Below are 21927 nucleotides of genomic sequence, written 5' to 3'. Positions count from 1 at the left end.
GGTGGCTGAGGTCCCGGACAGCAGACAGGACTGTGGCCCAGTGGGCAGGTGAGTTCGCACCTGCTGGATAGAGAATGACCTGAGGTGAGCACCTCCGACAGGTAGGATCGCCCTTGTCTTGACTGAAGGCCTCCTTTACAGGTTACCCTGTGGGCACTGCTCTGGGAACCCACAAGCTCCTGTGGGTTCCTGGCCATTCTGTCCCCTGACGGTCCTCTAGAACCATAGCACCCGTCGTGGGAGCCTCACCCTGAATCCCAGCCAAGGTGCCTTGGGTTTCCTTAGGTGAAGCGGGCACCGGCAGTGGGGCTCCCTGTGTTCTGGCCTCTGCGTTCGTCTGACTTCATCATCGGTATTATCCTTTATCCTGTCAACTCTGGGCAGAGCCTGGGCACCCTGTCCTCTGCCACTCTGACCTTGACACCTCAAAGATCCAAGGGACCCAGGAATACAAAATGAAAGTGGGAGCCTCAGTCCACCTCCCAATCAGGAGAAACCCAGTCCTGAGGGCTGAGTGGGGTCCTTTCTGCCCTGACTGCATTCAGATCCTAAGTTGTCCGTCAAGCACTTCACCGTGGGTCCTTGAAGGCGTGGCAGCACTCCCCTTTTGCTGACCCACGGGGCCTGCACGTTCAAACTAAGGACCTCACCTCCGTTAGTCCAGAAATTAAAGGTGAGGGCCACGCTCACCCTGACGGCCCTTCCCTGAGATTTCTTGGGCTGACATCAAAGGGCTGGGATACAGGCTTTGATATCCCCTTTATTCAGGGTGCTTGGTAACCTTCATTCCTCACTCAGACTCCTCAACTTGGGTCCCGGTACAGAACTCCTCATAGTAACAGCCACCCACCCTCATTCCCAATAGAATACAGTGAAGGGGACCTAATCTGACCAAACCTGGTCTGCCAAGACTGGGACCTGCTGCAAGCAGGTGGTGGCACTATGGCAGGTGGTCCCACACAGGATCCCAACTCAAGGTCGAAACTGGACTCTGATAGGGTCTAAGATTTCATCCTCTGCTGTCCTGGGGCCACGCCCCTCAGACCAAGACCCTCACTTCCCTGACCCCTGAGTGCGAACCGATGGGCACTTCTGCCTCACATCTACATCCTTGAGATCAGACAGTGCTGAACATAGGAAAAATTCTCTGTGGCCCCACTGATTAGGTGTAGGTTCTCCCCACAGTCCTCAAGGGTCTCTCCATGAAACGTGGTGGAACAGAAATTTCTCCCTCCTCTGACCTGAGGTTGTCCCCGATGACCTGGTCACTTGCCTCCATGAGATGCTAGGGGAAGAAGTGAGAGCATCTCCTCAGGTCAACAGGCCCAGGTCCCCAGGGCTGCAAACATAGCTGGGGCTTTATTGGCTCTTCTACTTTCTGGGAGGGGTCCCCCATCCTCGCTCGGTGTCACAACCCGGAATCCTGTTACGGACTGGGTCCCGTTGGGCTTCCTCAATGCGACCAGGGCCCTTCCCTCCCGGACACCATCTCCACAGATAATGTGTGGATGCCCAGCCTGCCAGCTCTCGCCGGGGCCACCGTGCTCACTTTGGGGGTTGTCGGGTACAGCCCACACCGCCGTGAGTCGCAGCTAGAGGGTAATTTAGCCGCTTTTTATCTGTTTCCTTTGCCTGGGGCCTCCCGGAGCTCACGCAGGGGCGCGGCTCCGCGCGGTGCCCTTCATGGGTAGAGGTCTGCTCACAAGCACTCGGGGCCCTCATTTCCCACCCAGTTCGGACGGGGATGTCCTCCATCTGTCCAATCGGGGTACTCCCGTAGAGGAAGCCCTTCTCCCTAACACACTCCAGGCCCAAATCAGGACCCGTGCGGTCCGGCAGAGTCCGCTGGGGCCTCTCAGGGCCGGTCCGCACGGGAGGGTTTCGGCGGGGGCACCTGCGCTATTGGGGCGGTGGCCTTCTCCCGTTCGCACGCGGGGATCTCACCTTGCCTGCAGATCAGACCCGCGAATCCACGACCCGCCGAACCAACGCCGCGCGCGCGCAGCAGGTAAAGGTCCTCGGCCCCCGCCCCGAAGCGGAAGTCAGGGAGTCCCCCCCGCCAGGGCGGTCCCGGATGTACGAGGGCTGACAGCTGGGGCGGGGCTCTGCGGGTCCTCGTCGTTTGGGATTCGGTGGCCCGCAGGACGTCGTGGACGGACCTCGCTTTTGTGACTTCAGAGCCCGGGACTCCTGCATCTAGAGTGACCCGAGTCCTTCAGGCCCCTAACGAAGGCCCCACCCTCCCGAGTCCCGGTGGGGAAGTGGGGGCGCACTGCTTATGACGTCTGCCCTGGGCCTCCCAGTGATGACGAAAAGGGCGGGACTGAGCCTCCCGCTTGGGGGCCAGATCCCGTCCTAGGCACCGAGGGTCCTCACCTAGACTCCGGTTATGGGCAAGGCTCCACCCTTTGCGGACGTGAGGTTCGAGCCTGTGACAAGGTCCTTCCCTCCCTGTGACCACACAGCTGGGGACTCCTCAGTGGTAGCTCCTCTGGTTCTCGCTCTGGACCCCTGTGCTTTCGCGGGCTACGCGGTTCTGCGCGGGTGCTTCCCTCATGTCTCATTGCGGGTCCTCACCTGCGTATTTCTCGGAGACTGGGACTCCTCCCTCTCCTGACCCGAGGTCATCCTCCCTGGGTGGGACTCACAAGTTCCTGGAAACCCTGAAGAATATGTGTCCGAGTGCTCAGGCAGACACCTTTGCTTGGCATGTTGCTCTCCCCACACCTCCTGTAAGGGGATCCTCATCATAGCTCCTGTCTCTTGATTAAAACCTTCCTGGGAAAGACCACCCCTTTGCCAACCGTGCCACTTAACAGCTTTGTGTATTTAGGCACATCACCCACCTCTGTGTGCCTCAGGCTTTTCATCTGTGCAGTGGGTTTGGTTAGCTCTGACTCAGGGCCTGGCGGAATGAATAGAATGCATGCAGAGTGCCTGCATTGAGATTTTAAAGGATGCCGGTTCTTTTATGATTCTTCCGTTCCTTGGAGTTTCAGTCCCCTCACGGACACTTAGTTGTTTAACCCAGGAGACGTCCGAGAATATCAGCGCTCCAGGAGAGGGAAAACGCTATCACGCAAAATACTGCTTACCAGGGAGAGTTAAGTCAAATTTCCCCCATCAGAGTACGTCATTCGATGTCGAGGTGAGGCAGACTTCCTCTGTGGATAGAGCAGAAAGCTTCTAAAATATGTTTCCCGGACCAAACCTGGCAACACTTAAGGGCGGTCCCTCTGGCCTACCATCCGGGGCGGGGCTCTGTGGGACCCCATGGGCGAGGTCTCGGTGGTCTCTAGACCCTCGCTCGGGGTCCTCACTCAGGGTCCTCGGTCAGAGCCTGGGACTCCTCCTTCGCTGACCCAAGCGCGCCAGGCCCCACACGAAGCCCTCACCGTCCTGAGTCTCCAGGGATGTAGTCAGGACGCTCGGCTTCCGAAGACATCTGCCTGGGGCCTTGCGTGCCCAAAGAGCGGGGCGGGACTCTGCGGGGCACCCTCTGCAGGCGAGAGGTCCTCTCCTTGGCGCTGAGTGTCCCCACCCGGACTCCGGTTATGGCCACGAATCCCCGCTCTGCAGAAGTGGGACCCGACCCTGTCAGACGAGGCCCTTCCTTCGCTGAAGTCAACCGGGCAGAAGTGCGGCGGCTTAGCAGCCTCGTAGCTGCGGCCGGCGCCTTTCACGGTCGAGGGCAGGATTGGGGATCTTTGAAAGCCCCTCATTTGTGGGACGAGCGATTCCCTGTTTCGACCGTCCGGGCCCTCACCTCGCTCATGGCCAGTGCCGGGATTCCACCCTCGCTCATATGAGCTTACTCTGCTCCCACCGAGGTCCATCCCACCCTGAGCCCTCCCAGGCGGAAGTTAGCATGAGCTACATTAGGGCCCGGATGTTTGGGTCCCGACAGGGTGACAGCAGAGTTGTGTCTCTATGGAATGTCACTGTTCTGGAGTCAGTGGCACCCACATTCCTAATTCGGGATCCTCAACTTGAAATTTCCCTAACCCAGAATCCTCCCTCTCCTGACCCGAGGCCACTGCCCCGAGGCCACGGCTTTCCCCTGGCTGAGAACTCTGGGTGTCCAGGAGTGGATGCAGCCTCTGACCTCTCATTGCTTGGAATTCATTTTGCAGTAAGGACAAAACAAACGTGAATTAAGGGGCACAAAGTTGGCCTCAGGCTGCGGGGAATTGAAGAGTGTGGGCTTTAGACTAAGTCGAATCGAGGGTCTGGTTCCATGCCTGTCACTACCCAGTCATGTGAACTTTGGCAGATTTTTAAACTCTGTGAGCAAGCTTCAGGCTCCTTATCTGTGAACTGAACTTGAGGAGCCCTGCCACTTCAACTTCTGGAACGTGAGTAGGAAATGTAAAGCGCCTGCTGCAGTGTCTGCCACGTATCACATTCGTCCGTTCTGATGCCCGGTAGCCGCACGTTGAAATGAAAGGCTTTACTTCCCTTAGACCTGGTATGATGGGGTGAGGGGGAGCCTCGCCCGATAGCCCTGCGGACCTTTCTCCAGCTGATATCAACGGGCGGGACCCGACTCTCTCCGGTACTCTCTATTCGGTGTTGGTCGGATCCCTCAGTCCTGACTCAAGCTCCCCGATTTGACACCTTTCATGGCGCAAGACTCCCCTCTTTCTTGCCTTTAAGCCTGTCTAGTAACTAGCAAGATCCACACCACCCGTGGTCCAGCAGGAAGAATTTAGGATGGCCTTATGTGGTCATAGCTGCTCACGGTCTCAAAGAATGAAAGGTGTGGCAGGTATGTTCAGGCACTGTAAGGCATGGTTCCACTCGGGGATCCAACTCGAGTGCTACATTGACTTCTGGGCAGGTGTGAGATTCCTATGTGTGTTGACATCGAAATGCCACCGTCAGATCAAAACCATCACTTCCCTGTCACTTGTTCCTGAGTGGGAACCGATGGGCCCCTCTGTCAGACATCTCTGCCCTTGGCCTCCTAGAACTGGCAGTGGGAAGTTTTATTTTGGCCACTGATGATGCGGGTGGCGTTCCCACTCTTCACTGTCCTCACCCTGTTTCCTGGCACAAACTGCAAATATTCCATCCTATCCCTTCACACTAAGGACCCCAATTCCCTGAAAACGTTGAGGAAGAGGTGACATTTCCTCATTGGCCACAGTAGCCCCTGATTCGCCAAGGCTAACAGTGGCGGAAGGAATCTGTGTTGCCCCCGACTCTGATGAGGTGGAGGGTCCTTTCACCCTTGCGAGTCCTTACCGTGGATCCTGGCACAAGCTGGAAATCCTCCTTCTGCCGACACAGGCTGCCCTCTTTGAAGATGTGCCTCCCGTCCATGAGATGTTCTGGGAGAAAGTGAGTACGTCTCGTCAAGTCACCAAGACTAGGCGACATGGTCTCAATTCTGACAACGGGGACAGGGCCTAAGCGGCCCTCTTCTCTGTGACTGTGTGTCATCCTACTGACTGCTGTCTGGAACCAGGTACCTTTCCTTTGCTGAACCGAGCCTCACCCATTAGTCCAAGGACTTGAAGTCTCAGAGAACATTCCCTTTCTGGAAAGGAGGGTTAATCTTGGCCTGAGCTCTGCCTGTGATCTGCCATGGGCAACTGCAAAGCGAGACGTTCCATGGACATATCTGTTATGGAGTAGCCCATTGCCTCATCTCTCATAGATTATCTTTTCCTTGACACCCTCAGGCCTGGATTCCACCCTCTGCTGAAAAGCCGGCCTGTAAAACACAATCTCACCTTCTCGAAACCCTGCAGGCCGAATCCGAGTCGGACTCGAACCCGTCAGCTCTTGTCTGGGCCTCCCATGGTAACGGCAGACGAGGGCTTAGGTGTGGCCCTGTCAGCTGTGGTGGACTGGTACCCATGCAGGGTCTCCTCTTGGTCTCTGCATCATTGCTGGGACCACACTGTCTGCTGATCTGAGACTAGAGCCTTCAGACAAAATCCTCACCTTCCATGGACGTCAACTGAAAGTCACTGTTAGACACAAGCTGCCAGGACTGTTCTGAACCTCACAGGGCTGACAACTGGGACGAGACTTTATGGCATGCTACTCTTCTGGCTGGGTCCTTCCACCTTCCTCATTCAGGTTCATCAATGTCATTTCTATGAGAAGCCTGAGACTCCTCCTCTACTCATCTGAGATCTCTGGCCTGAGACCAAGGCTCTCACGCCCCTGAACAGCCTGTTGAAGAAGGGATGTGATGCTCAGCATCAAAGCTGTGTTTGAGGATGCGTGTGAGTTCAATGTGGCCCGTCTCCCTGTGCCCCCTCTACGCCCGCCCTCCAATATTCTGAGGTGTTGGTCTCCCAATCCTCTTGTGCCAACCCTCGTCTTGGTTCCCATCTCTTGGATTAAAGGTTTCCTGGTAAATCCCACATCTCTTCAGACTCTTGAGAAGGTACGACTCTGCAATCCTTACAGACCATGGGTCCCTCTCCAGGAGAAATCCGAGATGGGGAAACGGTAGCACAGGGCCAGAGCCCAGGTCACTTGGTGTGTTGTCCAGGGTAGGAAATACATTGACTATTACTTGTCTACATCAGCCAGATGAAGAGGCTCACGTGACTTCTGTTCTGATAGATTTACTTTCAAAAGGGGAGAGATTGTCCAGGAGGACTTTGAGAGCACCTGATCTTTTAGTTTCTCAAACATTGCAAATGTAGATGATCAAAGAGTCACGGAATCTGTCTCTTGCATTGATTTACACACAGTGACAGTACACCCAATCCCAGAAAGTGCAGACAGCCCCATATTAGAGGAACCCAGATAGGATCACAAGATATATCATAATTAAAATGCCAAATGTTAAAAACGAAGAGAGAATCTTACAAGCAGCAAGAGAAAAGCAGTTAGGTATCTACAACGGAGCACCCATAGACTGATTTTTGCTGATTTCTCCACAGAAACTCTGCAGGCAGAAGGGACTGGCAGGAAATATTCAAAGTGGTGGAAAGCAGAGACCTGCAACCAACACTCTTCTACTCAGCAAGGGGATCATTTAGAATCAAAGGACAGATAAGAGCTTCCCAGACAAGGAAGGGATAAAGGAGTTCATCAGCACCTTGCCACAATTACAAGAAATGTTAGAAGGATGAAGAAGAAGAAGATGGAGGAGGAGGAGGAGGAGGAGGTGGAGGAGGAGGAGGAAGAGGTGGAGGAAAGAGTAGGAAGGAGAAGGAATGGGAAGAAAAGAGAAGAAGAAAGAAGGAAGCAGAAAATGGAGGAAAAATAATAAATATATGAATGTCAAAATAGCAATAAGTACATACCTGTCACGATTTACTTTAAGTGTTAAGAGATTAAATACTCCAGTCAAAAGACATAGAATGGCCCAATGGATGTGAAACAAGGCCCTCGCATATGCTGGGCACGAGAGACTCACTTCAGATTGAAGGACACCCAAAGAAATGATAAAAGACAGGGTATCAAAATGGAAATGCTAAGAACAACAACAACAAAGGCTGGGTAGCAATGCTTAGGTCAGACAAAATAGACATTAAAAGAAAGGCTATAACAAGAGACTAAGAATGACCCAGTAATCCCACCTCTGGGTATTCATCCCAAGAAACCGAAATTGAAGAGACATATGAATCCACATGTTCGTTATTTACAATTGTCAAGACACGGAGGCAACCTCGGTGTCCATTAATAAATGACTAAAGAAAGAAGAGCTGGTACATAGATGCAGTAAAATATTAATGACTCAGCCAGAAACAAGACTGAAATTTTGCCATCTGCAACAACATGGATGGTCCTACATTAGAGAAAGTCAGAGAAGGACAAATGCCATAAGAGTTCACTTACACGTGAAGTCTAAACACCAAAACAAATAAACAAAACGGAATCAAACTCGTAGATACAGAGAACCTATGGATCTTGCCCGATGGGACTGGGGAGGGGGCACAGTGATGGGTGAAAAGAGGAAGGGATCAAGTGGTACAAACCGATAGTTACATAATAGTCATGGGGATGTAACGTACAGCATGGGGAATGTAGTCAATAATATTTTAAAAACTATGTATGGTCCGATGGGTACTGGATTTAGAGGGAAGAGCAGTTCCTCAGTTTTAGAAATGTCTGGTCACAGTGTTGTATACCTTAAACTAATACAATATTGCAAACAAAATGTAACTGAAAAACTGAAAAAATCCTTAGAAAAAAGAATAAGGGTCACAGGTTGCGTCTCACGGTGGGAGAGTAGAATAGTGGGCTTACCATAATTTAGACCAGCCGTCTACATTGATCCTTGCCATTTACTAGCCCCATGACTTTTGGCACATTACAAACTCTAAGTCTATGAGACAGGCTGTCCACTGTCCAGCGAGTCTGATCGGCCCTGTCTTCTGAGACTGGTAGCATATATGTGATCTAGAGAAAGCACCTGTCACTGTGCCTGTCTTGTATTGAGACATTAGGCAATAGTAAATATTTCTGATTATCTTGACCTCAGAGATTACCATTCATCCAGCTGGGATTTCTTTTTTCATTTCTTTTTCTTCCATTTTTCTTTTTTGACATCTAAGGCATGTCATGAAATATGCAGTGATCTGGGGTGGGTGGGGGGGGGGACCTCCCAGTGGGCGAAAATGCCCCTTAACAATGAAAGCTCAGTAATCTGCTCTCTCTAACCCCTCTTTACTCTCCTTTGAACCTGTTCCTTATGAAGTAGAGCAGACCTCACCCTCTTTTGTAACGATAGCTCCTCCTAGCCTGTATAATTATTCAGGCAAGGGATGGGCCTTCTTTGACTAAACACCCCCAGGGCAAGCATGAAGACTTCCAAAGAGCTGATGCTCCATTAATGACCGTGTAAAAGAAAGCCATGAACAAAGAGGTACACGCACAGTGCTTTATATTTTCAAACATGCTTGACGAACATTAGCAAAGCCAGGTAACATCTTTTAAATGTATAAAAGGAAAGACGAAATGGAGTAAGGCAATGCAAAGCTGACCACGTGTGTGTGTGTCTCTCTCTATCTCTCTCTCTCTCTATAGATAGATAGATAGATAGATAGATAGATAGATAGATAGATAGATAGATAGATAGACAGATATAATATGTATTTAGATAGATAGATAATATATAGCTATATTATATATATACGTTTCTATATTCTGATCCCAAATCTTTCTGTGTGTAGTTATTTATATTTCCAAGGATACTGCTGTCTTAAAGATATGTTATCTTGTTCTACATCACAAAAGGAATTTTATGGATTATCAGTGCATATTTCAAAACCAAAATCTTACTCCTAATCCTGACACACGGCAAGGAACGTGTGATCTGTGTCGTTCACGACTTAAATTCTGAATGTACATAAACTTTCTGTTGAAAAGAACACTGTTTGAAAATGCAAAAAAAGACAAGATACACATTCGTCGATATTAGGAACATAGTTTAACAGGTCTTTCTAACTAGAAAGTGAGGAATCCACCTCAGAGCTCACTCGTGGGGAGGGTCGCGGCTGGACGTGGCCCTGGAGCGTGCTCTGGCTTTGTCGGTAGCCCCAGCCATGGTTGCCGCAGTGGCCCGGGCTCTCTCCTTCTCACCTCTCAAAAGCTCTTCATAATGGGGCGGGAAGTCAGTGGGGAAGGTATCATTGACCTTGCATAAAAAGTCCAGGACTTTCCCCTTGGTGGTTTCAGCTTGGGCTCTTGGGCCCCACAGGAACTCGAAGCGTGGAGGATCACTGCCGGGCACCTGCCGGTACTCAAGGTACTTTTCCTGCACCAAATTCTGGGTGATAATGTCCCTGGGCTCCCCCAAGATGCAGTGTGTCTCTTCATCGTAGACACCCAAAATATTCAGGAGTTCCCAGATCTCCTCCTCAGAGGCGCGGTTGCCATTCAAGAAGATCAAACCCAGCAGAGGCATCAGAATCACTTTTGTAGGAAATCGCAAGGCATTGCTCGTACTCTCATCCCTGCTGTCATCTAGCTTGCAGACAAGGGAATAGGAGTGACCGTTGGGCTTGACTTCCTTCAATTCTAAGCCAAAGACAAGATCCATGCGCTCAGAGGCTTTCTTGAGGATCTCGGGGAAGTGCTCCCTGTACCTTTTGTGGATGACTTTCAGCATGTCTCCCTTTTTAATGGGCTCATTCATTTTGTACTTACACAGCAGGAAGTGCATCAACATACCCGCCTTCCTAGTTAGAAGGTCGTGGCCCGAGCTCTCACTGGAAGGTGCAGCCTGGGGATTTTCACTCTTCTGAACACGGCTCTTGGCACGTACGTCAGATCTTCTGCACGAAACACCTGCGGCGGCACTGGCGGCAGCCGAGACACGTGCAGGCGCCTGGAGACTGCCAGCGACAGAAGAGCTCGAGGCACCATCCCCAGTAACAGGAGGGGAGGAGGCAGTGGCCTCTTCCTCTGCTGTCGCTGCCTGAGCACTCTTAAGACCTTGGGCCTCGGCTCTGTTCTGGCGGCGTTTCTCACGAGCACGGAGCTTACTCTTCTGACCGCGAGGCATGGTGGCTGTGGTCCCGGACAGCAGACAGGACTGTGGCCCACTGGGCAGGGGAGTTCACACCTGCTGGATAGAGAATGACCTGAGGTGAGCACCTCCGACAGGTAGGATCGCCCTTGACTTCACCGAAGGCCTCCTTTACAGGTTACCCTGTGGGCACTGCTCTGGGAACCCACAAGGCTCCTGTTCTCCTGGCCACTCTGTCCCCTGACAATCCCCTAGGAGAACCATAGCACCCATCGTGAGAGCCTCACCCTGCCTCCTACTCACCCTGCCCTGGGTTTATTCAGGTGACGGCAGGCGCCGGCAGTGGGGGCCCCTGTGTCTGCCCCGTGCGGTCCTCTGAGTTCATCTTCTCTATTATCCTGTCTACACTGGGCAGGAACTGGGTACGCTCGCCTCTACCACTCTGACAGTGACACCTCAGATACCAAGGGACCTAGGTATATAAATGAAAGGCGGGTGCCTCAGTCTACCTCCCAATGACCCCTAATTGGGGACGTACTGTGCTGAGGGCTGAGCAGGATCCTTTCTGTCCTGAGTGCGTTTGGATCCTCAGTTGTCAGTCAAGCTCCTCACCGTGGGTCCTTGCAAGGCTTGGCAGCACTCCCCTTTAACTGAACGGTGTGGCTGCCTTCACACTAAGAGCCTCACCTCCCTCAGTCCTGATATGAAGAGTGAGGGGCATGCTCACCCTGACGGCCCTCCCCTGAGATTTCTTGGGCGGACATCAACGGGTCGGGATACATGCTTCTATGATGTCCCCTTTATTCACGGTTGCTTGATAACCTTGAGTCCTTACTCAGATTCCTCAACTTGGGTCCAGGTACAGAACTGCTCATAGTAAGAGCCAATCGCTCTCAGTCCCAATAGGAGACAGTGAAGGGGACCTTATCTGACCAAGCCTGGTTTCCCAAAAGTGGGAGCTGCTGCAAGCAGGTGGAGGCCCTATGGCAGGTGGTCCCACACATGATCCCAACTCAAGGTCAAAATTGGACTCTGATAGGGTCTAAGATTTCTCCCTCTGCTGGTGTGGGACCACACCCCTCAGACCAAGACCTTCACTTCCCTGTACCTCGAGTGGGGACTGATGGGCACTAATGACCGACACATATATCTTTGAGGTCAGCCAGTGTCGAAAACAGAGAAAATTCACCGTGGCCCCCTTGATACGGTGGGGGACATTCGCACAGTCCTCAAGTTCTCGCAATGAAACCTGCCTTAACACTAAATTCTGACTCTTCTGACCTGAGATTGTCCCCTTTGACTGCGTCTCCTGCCTCCATGAGATGCTCGGGTAAGTGAGAGCAACTCCTGAGGTCAACATGCCCGAGGCCCCAGGGCTGCAAACACAGCTGGGGTTTTATGTGGCCCCCTTTCTGGGAGGGGTCCCCCATCCTCGCTCGGCGTCACAACCCGGAATCCTGTTACGGACTGGGTCCCGTTTGTCGCACTGGGCTTCCTCCACGCGACCAGGGCCCTTCCCTCCCTGACACCATCTCCACAGACAATGTGCGGACGCCCAGCCGGCCAGCTCTGCCCGGGGCCTCCGTGCTCACTTTGGGGGTTGTCGGGTACAGCCCACACCGCCGTTAGTCGCAGCTAGAGGGTAATTTAGCCGCTTTTTATCTGTTTCCTTTGCCTGGGGCCTCCCGGAGCTCACGCAGGGGCGCGGCTCCGCGCGGTGCCCTTCATGGGTAGAGGTCTGCTCACAAGCACTCGGGGCCCTCATTTCCCACCCAGTTCGGACGGGGATGTCCTCCATCTGTCCAATCGGGGTACTCCCGTAGAGGAAGCCCTTCTCCCTAACACACTCCAGGCCCAATTCAGGCCCCGTGCGGTCCGGCAGAGTCCGCTGGGGCCTCTCAGGGCCGGACCGCACGGGAGGGTTTCGGCGGGGGCACCTGCGCTATTGGGGCGGTGGCCTTCTCCCGTTCCCACGCGGGGATCTCACCTTGCCTGCAGATCAGACCCGCGAATCCACGACCCGCCGAACCAACGCCGCGCGCGCGCAGCAGGTAAAGGTCCTCGGCCCCCGCCCCGAAGCGGAAGTCAGGGAGTCCCCCCCGCCAGGGCGGTCCCGGATGTACGAGGGCTGACAGCTGGGGCGGGGCTCTGCGGGTCCTCGTCGTTTGGGATTCGGTGGCCCGCAGGACGTCGTGGACGGACCTCGCTTTTGTGACGTCAGGGCCCGGGATTCCTGCTTCTAGAGTGACCTGAGTCTTCTGGGCCCCTACCGAGGGCCCCACCCTCCCGAGTCCCGGTGGGGAAGTGGGGGCGCACTGCTTATGACGTCTGCCCTGGGCCTCCCAGTGATGACGAAAAGGGCGGGACTGAGCCTCCCGCTTGGGGGCCAGATCCCGTCCTAGGCACCGAGGGTCCTCACGTAGACTCCGGTTATGGTCAAGGCTCCACCCTTTGCGGACGTGGGGTTCGAGCCTGTGACAAGGTCCTTCCCTCCCTGTGACCACACAGCTGGGGACTCCTCAGTGGTAGCTCCTCTGGTTCTCGCTCTGGACCCCTGTGCTTTCGCGGGCTACGCGGTTCTGCGCGGGTGCTTCCCTCATGTCTCATTCCGGGTCCTCACCTGCGTATTTCTCGGAGACTGGGACTCCTCCCTCTCCTGACCCGAGGTCATCCTCCCTGGGTGGGACTCACAAGTTCCTGGAAACCCTGAAGAATATGTGTCCGAGTGCTCAGGCAGACACCTTTGCTTGGCATGTTGCTCTCCCCACACCTCCTGTAAGGGGATCTTCATCATAGCTCCTGTCTCTTGATTAAAACCTTCCTGGGAAAGACCACCCCTTTGCCAACCGTGCCACTTAACAGCTTTGTGTATTTAGGCACATCACCCACCTCTGTGTGCCTCGGGCTTTTCATCTGTGCAGTGGGTTTGGTTAGCTCTGACTCAGGGCCTGGCGGAATGAATAGAATGCATGCAGAGTGCCTGCACTGAGATTTTAAAGGATGCCGGTTCTTTTATGATTCTTCCGTTCCTTGGAGTTTCAGTCCCCTCACGGACACTTAGTTTTTTAACCCAGGAGATGTCCGAGAATATCAGCGCTCCAGGACAGGGAAAACGCTATCACGCAAAATACTGCTTACCAGGGAGAGTTAAGTCAAATTTCCCCCATCAGAGTACGTCATTCGATGTCGAGGTGAGGCAGACTTCCTCTGTGGATAGAGCAGAAAGCTTCTAAAATATGTTTCCCGGACCAAAGACTTACCCCCTTCTCAGCTGCTTTTCTTCCATAGCCACTTCTACTTTCGTTCATTCCAGCAGCAGCACCAATCTAGACCTTGCCCAGAGGCTGCCAAATTATATACAAGGGAAACTGTTTGAACACCTTTCTTTAGGGAACGGACTCAGTCTCCCCCAACTCAGGGCAAAGAGTGGCAGACCAGCGAAACCTGGGCATCCCCGCTCCAGGGATTATCACCCATATTTCCCAGAAACTCCCTGGAGACGATGTGCATGAAATATCTAATTGGCACACCGTGTTCCCCGGCACTGGGACAAGAGCACAGCACCCGTTCCTTCCCAGTTCTTGGTGATTTCTCGGTGGTTTCGTCAGAATTTCAAAGTAACTCGTAAGTGCAGTTTCCCACACGAGGCTTAGACTTTGAACTATGCGGGCCACCATCTATGCGAGTGTGAGGCCCCTGCTCGCGACTTTCACAACTTCTTTTAGCCCACCGTGCAGCTAAATAAAATGCCCTCCCGCTCGGGGCCTTCTATGTTCCCAAGGTCCAGTGGTACTGCCTTGCCTCAGGGCATTTACACTTGAGTGCTCTCATCTGGAGCCACCTGTCTCCGATCCCGTGCTGTCTTTTCATTTGCGCTTTGGGTCTCAGAGTGTATATCGCCCTTTTCCTATTATGAGAGCTGCTCGTCGACTCTATAATGCGCGGCTAGGTCTTCCTTTTCTCAGCTCTGCCAGCACTAGCATGGAGCGTTCGTAGAGTAGATGCTTAATTACCATCTGGGGAATAAGTGAACCTAATACATTATGATTTAATTCAACATTCTTGAAGTAGCCAAGAACATACCGTAAGTTACGACTTTATAAAACACAGAATAAAAGGCATTGGGAAGCCCAATATTTGCGATCTTACATTTTTTCCCCTCTATGTCTTCATTCTCTTTATTTTACTGATTTATTTATTCACCAGTTCAAGGAGGTGCTTATTCCAATGCCATGTTATCTGGCACCAGATTCGTAAGAAAGAAGGAAGTTTTCCCCATTGGTTTTACAGAACGGGAAAACTCTTAACTCTTCAACCTGAGAAACAACCATGAGTGCGACCCATATATTTCATTACTTAGATCATAATACTAGATTAACCTTTATCTAGAACTTACTCCACTGAAAAGGATGAAAAAGTAACAACACAGATCAATCTCCAAACACCCACACAGAACGGGAACCCAAGGGTGCGACCCCCTGCATTCCCTCGCTCACAGTCTGCTCTCCGCTCCTTGGACCGCTGACTGCTCTTTGCAAGCAGAAAGTGAAGAATCTGCACCCACTTCAGGAGGTGTCGGACGCCCTGCTGTGCCTGGGCCCGGATCATTCGCTGCCACGGTATTGGGGTCAGCCGTTAGTGGGACTGTGGCCCGTACTCTCTCTTCCTCATCGCGCAAAGCCTCTTTGTGCCAGGATGCGAAGGCACTGGGGACCGTACGATTGATCTTGGCGACAAACCCCAGGAACCTCATCTTGCTGGTCTCAGCGTGGACTCTCCGACCCCACAGGAACTCGTAGTGTGCTGGATCTCTGTGGGCACCTGCCGGTACCCCAGGAACTTAAGCTTCACCAGATCTTGGTTGATGAGCTTCTTGGGCTCCCGAAAGACGAAGTGTCTCTTTCCGGCGTGCACCCTCATCTTATTCAGAAATTCCCAGATCGCCTCCTCAGTGGCGCAGTCGCCATTCATGAAGATCGGGCCCAGGAGATTCATCAGGAGACTGGTCTTGGGGAATCTGCCGACACGGTTCACCCGCCCATTTTTGGGCAGATCCATTTTGCTGACGGGGAGGATATAGGAATGATGTGGAGAATCCACTTTCTTTAGGTCGATGCCAAATACCACCTCCATGCTGAAAGATGCTCTCTAGAGGACCTCAAAGAAGTGATTTTTGTCGTTCTTCCCGACTATGTTCAGCTTATGTGTTTTTGTAGCTGGCCTTTTCATTTTGTAGATCTGCAGCAGGAAGAGCACCAACATACTGGTCATCTTGCTTAGAGGATCTCGTGCATTCTGCACTCTGGAAGGTGGGGCCCGGTAGGAACTTGCTTCTTCTCCATTGTGCCGTTGGCGCCCTCGCATGATCTTGTGCGAGAAACACCCACAGACATGGAGATGGATGATTGGGCTCTCCGGGGCCCTTTACCAGGTCTACGTGACCTAGTAGCAGGCTTTCCGTGCACAACGGCTCCCAAAGGAGGAGGTGGCGTGGAGGGGAGTGCTTTCCCCTTGGCAGCTCTGAGAACCTGGGTCGCACCTCGGGCCTGGTGGCCTTTCTCATGGATTCGCAGCTTTCTCTTCTGACCCGGAGGCATGATGACTGGGAAAATGACAGCGGGCAGGAGTGCAGGTAGGACAGCAGGTGTTCCGGGCATGAGAGGAGAGAGGATGAGAGGGTGTGAGCACCTTCATCAGGGATATACCTCCACGACATTAAGAAGGCCACTTCTGCAGGTTCCCTTGAGGACAGTGCTCTACGAATCCACAGGGCTCCTGGTCTGACGGACCTGTCCTTTGAGAAATGGGTTGAAATCCTGAAAGTGAGCCTTAGGTCTCAGTCTGCCAGGCCTGCCTGCTGCTTACTGGAGTGAGAGCAGAAGCAGATGGTATAGTCCTTGAAGTGTTCCCTCCCCTGTGGAGTGTGGGGGTCTTCGCAGTTCACATTCAATGCCATCATATCCATTTTTGGCAGGGTCTGGGCGCCCTCCTCTGTGCTGCTCTAAATTTATACGTCGAATGTAGGTCCTCGTCTTCTTGGGGCATCTCAAGAGGAACATCAGGGGTGCCTCAAACCCCTGCCCCCGCCAGGGGACACCCCCCGCTGACCGCTCCATGAAACTCACTGTCGTGGCACCTCGCGTTCCTCAGGCCTCACTCCGGGTCCTCATCTTCACTCTAGGGAAGGCTTGGGACAGCCACTTCTGCTGATCTGACATCCCTCTACTCCGACAAAGGTCTCAGGAGCACAATACCATCAAAAGAAAAGAGGGTTTATTTACACTTGACTTCCATGTCTGGTCCCATCAGTGCTGCAAACAAGGAGGGGGACTCTCCATTGTCTTCTCTGGTTGTGCGGTGATTGAAACTGAAACCATCAGTCTTCCGGGTCCTCACCCTGAGTCCCGTGAAGACCGGGGACACATTCTCCCATAGAATTGAGGCCGCTCAATGAGTCCATCACCCTCTCCAGTCTGGGACACTCGAGACAGAAACGATGTGAGGGGCCCACCCTGACAGATATTCTGGCGATCTCTAGGCACTCCCTCAGGGTCCCCATTTGCTATCTATCAGGGGCGGGGTCTCTTTCCTCCGCTGACCTTAGCCTACCAGCCTCCACACAAGGCCTTCACCTCCCTGCGCTCCAATGGGGACATCAGGGCCTGCCAAATATGACTGCCCCTGCCTGGATCCTCCCAGAACTGAGAGTAGGGTGGCTGATTTGTGTTGCCGACTTTCATGTGGGGAGAGCCCGTAACTGGCACACAGGGCCCTCCCCGTGACTCTCCTGAGGGCCGTTGCCTCGATCTGAAGAATCAGAGCTACTGTCTTAGGCCAAAGCCTTCCTCCCAGAGACTATGCAGACAGACCTTAGCCAGAGATCTCCAAGAGACCTTCCTCATCGAGTCTCAGGGGCGGGACGTTGTTGAGCCACCTTAGGTATGGGGATGGGCTTGGTCCAGTCTGCCCACATTCAGATCCTCACCTTGATTTCAGACCACAGCTGGGGCCCCAGCCTGTACTGAACCAAAGCTCTGGAAAAGTCCGAGCTCTTAGAATCTGAAGCCAACGTCTGCGTGAGCCACGTCCGGCAGCAGCTGCGAGAAAGTTCTGGGAACACATAGGGGTGGTCCCTCTGGCCTACCATCTGGGGCGGAGCTCTGTGTGACCCAATCGATGAGGACTCGGTGGTCTACAGACCCTCGCTCGGAGTCCTCACTCAGGGTCCTCATCAGAGCCTGGGACTCCTCCCTCGACTGAGCCGAGCGCGCCAGGCCCCGCACGAAGCCCTCAGCGTCCTGAGTCTTCAGGGACGTAGTCAGGACGCTGGGCTTCCGAAGACATCTGCCTGGGGCCTTGTGTGCCCAACAAGCTGGACGGGACTCTGTGGGGCTCCCTCTGCAGGCAAGAGGTCCTCTCCTTGGTGCTGAGTGTCCCCACCAGGACTCCGGTTATGGACACGAATCCTCGCTCTGCAGAACCTACAATGGACCCCTTGCAGGCATGACCCTGTCAGACGAGGCCCTTCCTTCGCTGAGGTCAACCAGGCAGAAATGAGGCGGCTTAGCAGCCTCGTAGCTGCGACCGGCGGCTTTAACGGCCGAGGGCAGGATTGGGGGTCTTTAAAAGCCCCTCATTTGTCGAAAGAGCGACTCCCTGTTTCGTCCCTCCAGGCCCTCCCCTCAATCATGGCCAGTGCAGGGATCCCACCATCCCTCATATGCGCTTACTCTGCTCCCACTGAGGTCCGTCCCACCCTGAGTCCTCCCAGGTGGAAGTTAGCATGAGCCACAATAGGGCCGGGATGCGTGAGTCCCGACGAGGTGACGGCAGATTTGTGTCCCTGTGGAATGCCACTGTTCTGGAGTCAGGGGTCCCCACATGCGTCATTCGGGGTCCTCAACTCTATATGTCCGCAATTCAGGATCCTCCCTCTCCTGACCCGAGGCCACTGCCCTAAGGCCAAGGCTTTCCCCAGAGCTGACAACTCTGGGGATTAAAAGAGGGGATGGGGAGTCTGACTGCCCAGCCTGGGCAGTCTAGATCTGAGAGCAAGTTTGGGTGTTTTTCTGAGCCAGCCCCTATATTCTGGGGTGGCAGTCTCCCCATCCTGTTCCTGGGTGTCAGCTCATTATGTCCCTTGACTCTTGGATTGCCGGATTGCTTGGAAAGACCACATCCCTGCACACTCTTGAGCTGTGTCCCTAATGGACCCCTTGTAGCTTCGTGTCCCACGCTTGATGTGCGGCAGGGAAACTGCAAGATCAGGCATGGGGCACAGGACAGCGGGTGGACTGTCAGAGGAAAATGACGCTCATCTACACTTCTTTTCAATAGTCAGAATGAGACTCTGTGCATTCCGTTTTCATTGACTTATGTCCTCTGGGAAGGAGCTGCCCAGGATGGCTTTGCCATCCCTGATTTTCAGTTGCTCTGACACTGCATATGCAGATGATCACCTTGTCACCGAATATTAGCTGTGCCACCTCTCTCTTCACAACTTTCATCTATTGTGCTATTCTTCATTGCTTTGGCTACATATTTGAACCCAGTCTTTGGGCACAGAGTCCTTATTTTTATTCTCTGGGGCACATTTTGGCATGTGAAGGAACACAAGTTCTGCTTTAGGCAGAGAGGCGTGGAATGAGCAGTGTGCGCTCCAGGGGAATGCAGACCAGGTGTCGTGCCCGTCCTGTCTCTTACCAGTCCCGTCAAATCGAGCCTGTTACCAAACTCCAGGACGAAGCGATTGCAATCAACCAAACCGCTGCTTAGCATGAACGATTGAGTCCAATTGTATCCTCACTCGCTTGTTTGTGGAGGAGTCTTTCCCAGTTGGATACGACTCAGAGTTCTTGGAAGTTCTGTCAATGACTGACATCTCCCTTCCCAGCTGTCCTTCCATCTAAATGACCATTATTTGTATTCGTCTAACCACCAGTGAATATCCAGGCCCTGCCTAGAATTCTCCAATTAATACTCAAGATAAACCTCTTGAGTGCCTTTCTGGTGGAGCATTCTCAGAGCCCCCAGCCCAGGGAATGGCATCCCAGTCCAGTGGATTCTAGGCACCCCACCTCAAAGGAGTATCACCCTCATTACTCAGAACCTCCCAGGCGATGGTTTGCACACCACATCTTGTCTGCGCTCTGTGTTCCACAGCACTGGGACAGGAGCATGGGACACCTTCCGTACTCCGGGTGAAGACTTTCCCTGGTTCACTCACATTCCCAGGGTGGCTAAAGATAAGGACAATCTCTCACTGCAGGCTTAGTCTTTCATCTCTCAGGTCCTCCATCTCAGTGAGGGGCCGGTCCCTGCTCACCACTTCCACAGCCTCATCTAGCCCAGCCTGCGTCCTCACTTAAAATTATCTGTCACTGAGAGATCCGCAGTTTTCTAAGACTCCAAACTGTCTGGCCCCAGGATACTGACATTTGATTGCTTTCATCTGAAACCCCTTCCCCTCTTTACCCTTTCCTTTTTCCTTCTTTTTTAGGTCCTAGAATATCCCGACTTTTTTTTTTTTTTTTTTTTACATGATGGCAAGTACTAGACTCTAAAATTCAAAGGATCCACATTTGGTCTTTTTTTTTTTTGTCGTAGTTTAAGTAAGTTTCACATTAAAACATACCTTCAAAGAGAAGAGTCGGAACTGGAAAAGTCTCTTTTCCCTTGGATTAAAAGGAAGAGCAGGTCCTATTGATGCAAAGAAAGTTGCAATCAGATTGAGGCTGTTCAGAGACAAGTGGTCAGGAGAGTTGGTTTTCAATCCTGCGCTGATTCTACCACATATACGAAAGCACCCACGTCTGGAAGCAAATGCTGTGTGCACATTGCCTGTGCTTAACAGCGAATTATGGATTTTCATGGCCTTCTATCAGTCACTCTTTTGCTTTGTGTCCTTCCATAATGCTGTGCTGGTCGATGGCAACTATTCGACGGAGCATCCTCTTCCAATACGTTTTCTCCACTGTCCATTGCCACAGTCGTCTTTCTGCATCTGCTTTCCTCCTTCAACGAAAAGAAATGAAGACATGTATCTGCTTTATAAATTTGCTCTTCGGTAAATCCAGGGCCTCAGCTGAGAGGTGAGTGGATTGTCTACTCACAGTGTCTGCCTTCCCCGTCAGAATCGACCTCCATGTCAGTTGACTCCCCAGGCATTTTGCGTGAGGCCTTCCACCCAGATGCTGGAAGAGTGAGATCTCAGACTGGCACCGGATGCGTGGTGAGCCACGGCTTTGCATCCTACAGAGATGGTGTAGCAGTAACTGAGGATGCCTGGAGTGGCCGGGCAAGGTCTTCTGTTTGTCGTTTTTGTTGTGTTGTTATCGTTTATTAAAGCATCTCCAGTATTAGCACGACTCCTTCTAGAGAGCTCATTTTAAATGAATGATTGGGAAATAACCAAGACTGTGAGCATGAGGACTAATTCGTTAGGATTTAATATTTCTTGCATGTGTAGGTAATCTAACCAATTCCAGGTTTATAACGGTAATTTTTACAAGAAGATACACTAGAAGAAATTAGGGAAACCAAGAATCAACAGTCTTTTTCTTATTTAGCGTTTCTCTCCCTTTCTGGCCTTCATAATTAAATATTTATAAAGTACTCATCAATGGCCATGCCACCCTGAACGTGCTCGATCTCGTCTGATCTGGGAAGCCAATCAGGGTCGGGCCTGAGTAGTACTTGGATAGGAGACCACATAGGAAATCCCGCTGCTGTGGGTGCTTAAAAATACATGCATAAATGAATGAATGAATAAATGAATGAATGAATGAATAAATAATTAATAAATAAATATTTATTAACTATCTAATACAAATTAGGACCTGTATTGATACTACAACCCCAAATGAGACAGACTCTCTTCTCTTCTTAAATATAGCTCTTCACTGAGGTATGATCGTTGTACACAAAGCTGCACACATTTCATGTAAACAACGGGGTGAGTAAGGACGGAAGTATACACCCCTAAACCTCCAAACCATCTATGACGTAAACATATCCCGTTCTTCAAAACGGTGTCCCCACTTTATATGTATTTATTTTTTATTGCGAGAGGCGCGGGGAATACAAAACAATTAACATAACATTCTCCCTATCATCAAAAGTTAAGTATGCATGATCATGTTGGTATCTGTGAGACCCAGTACGTTTCTAGAACTTATTCCCCTTATATGACTGAAAGTTTGCACCCTTTGACAAGTACCTCCCCATATCCCTTCCTCCCTGCCCCTGGCAACCACCATTCTATGCTGCTTCTACGGGTTTGACTGTTTTGCATTCCTCATATCAGTGCTTCTTCTGTGGCTGGCTATCTCACTTAGCATCATGTTCTCTGGGTTTGTCTCTTTGGTTGCAATGGCGAGGTTTCCTCCTTTCGAAGGCAGATGAAAGCTCCATTGTATGTGATACCCTATTTTCTTTATCTGTTCATCCATCGGTGGACATTGAGGTTGTTTCCATTTCTTGGC

The 21927-nt window shown here is 52.1% G+C and overlaps 1 protein-coding gene and 2 pseudogenes across 1 annotated transcript; 1 reads left to right on the top strand and 2 right to left on the bottom strand.

Moving 5' to 3' along the window:
- Nucleotides 1-9448: 9448 nt before the first annotated feature.
- Nucleotides 9449-10480, bottom strand: LOC105311226 (melanoma-associated antigen B2-like). The gene has a single exon (XM_011387237.1). The coding sequence runs from the start codon at nt 10478-10480 to the stop codon at nt 9449-9451; it is 1032 nt and encodes a 343-aa protein (XP_011385539.1).
- Nucleotides 10481-14936: 4456 nt separating this feature from the next.
- On the bottom strand, nt 14937-16041 carry LOC105311225 (annotated as a pseudogene).
- A 5020-nt stretch (nt 16042-21061) lies between these two features.
- On the top strand, nt 21062-21180 carry LOC111735497 (annotated as a pseudogene).
- The last annotated feature ends 747 nt before the right edge of the window (nt 21181-21927 follow it).

The sequence above is a fragment of the Pteropus vampyrus genome, unplaced genomic scaffold, assembly GCF_000151845.1.
Source record: "Pteropus vampyrus isolate Shadow unplaced genomic scaffold, Pvam_2.0 Scaffold1000002346, whole genome shotgun sequence".
NCBI classification, from domain to species: domain Eukaryota; kingdom Metazoa; phylum Chordata; class Mammalia; order Chiroptera; family Pteropodidae; genus Pteropus; species Pteropus vampyrus.
Note: the sequence above shows the minus strand (reverse complement) of the source record. Positions and strands in the feature narration are given on the sequence as shown.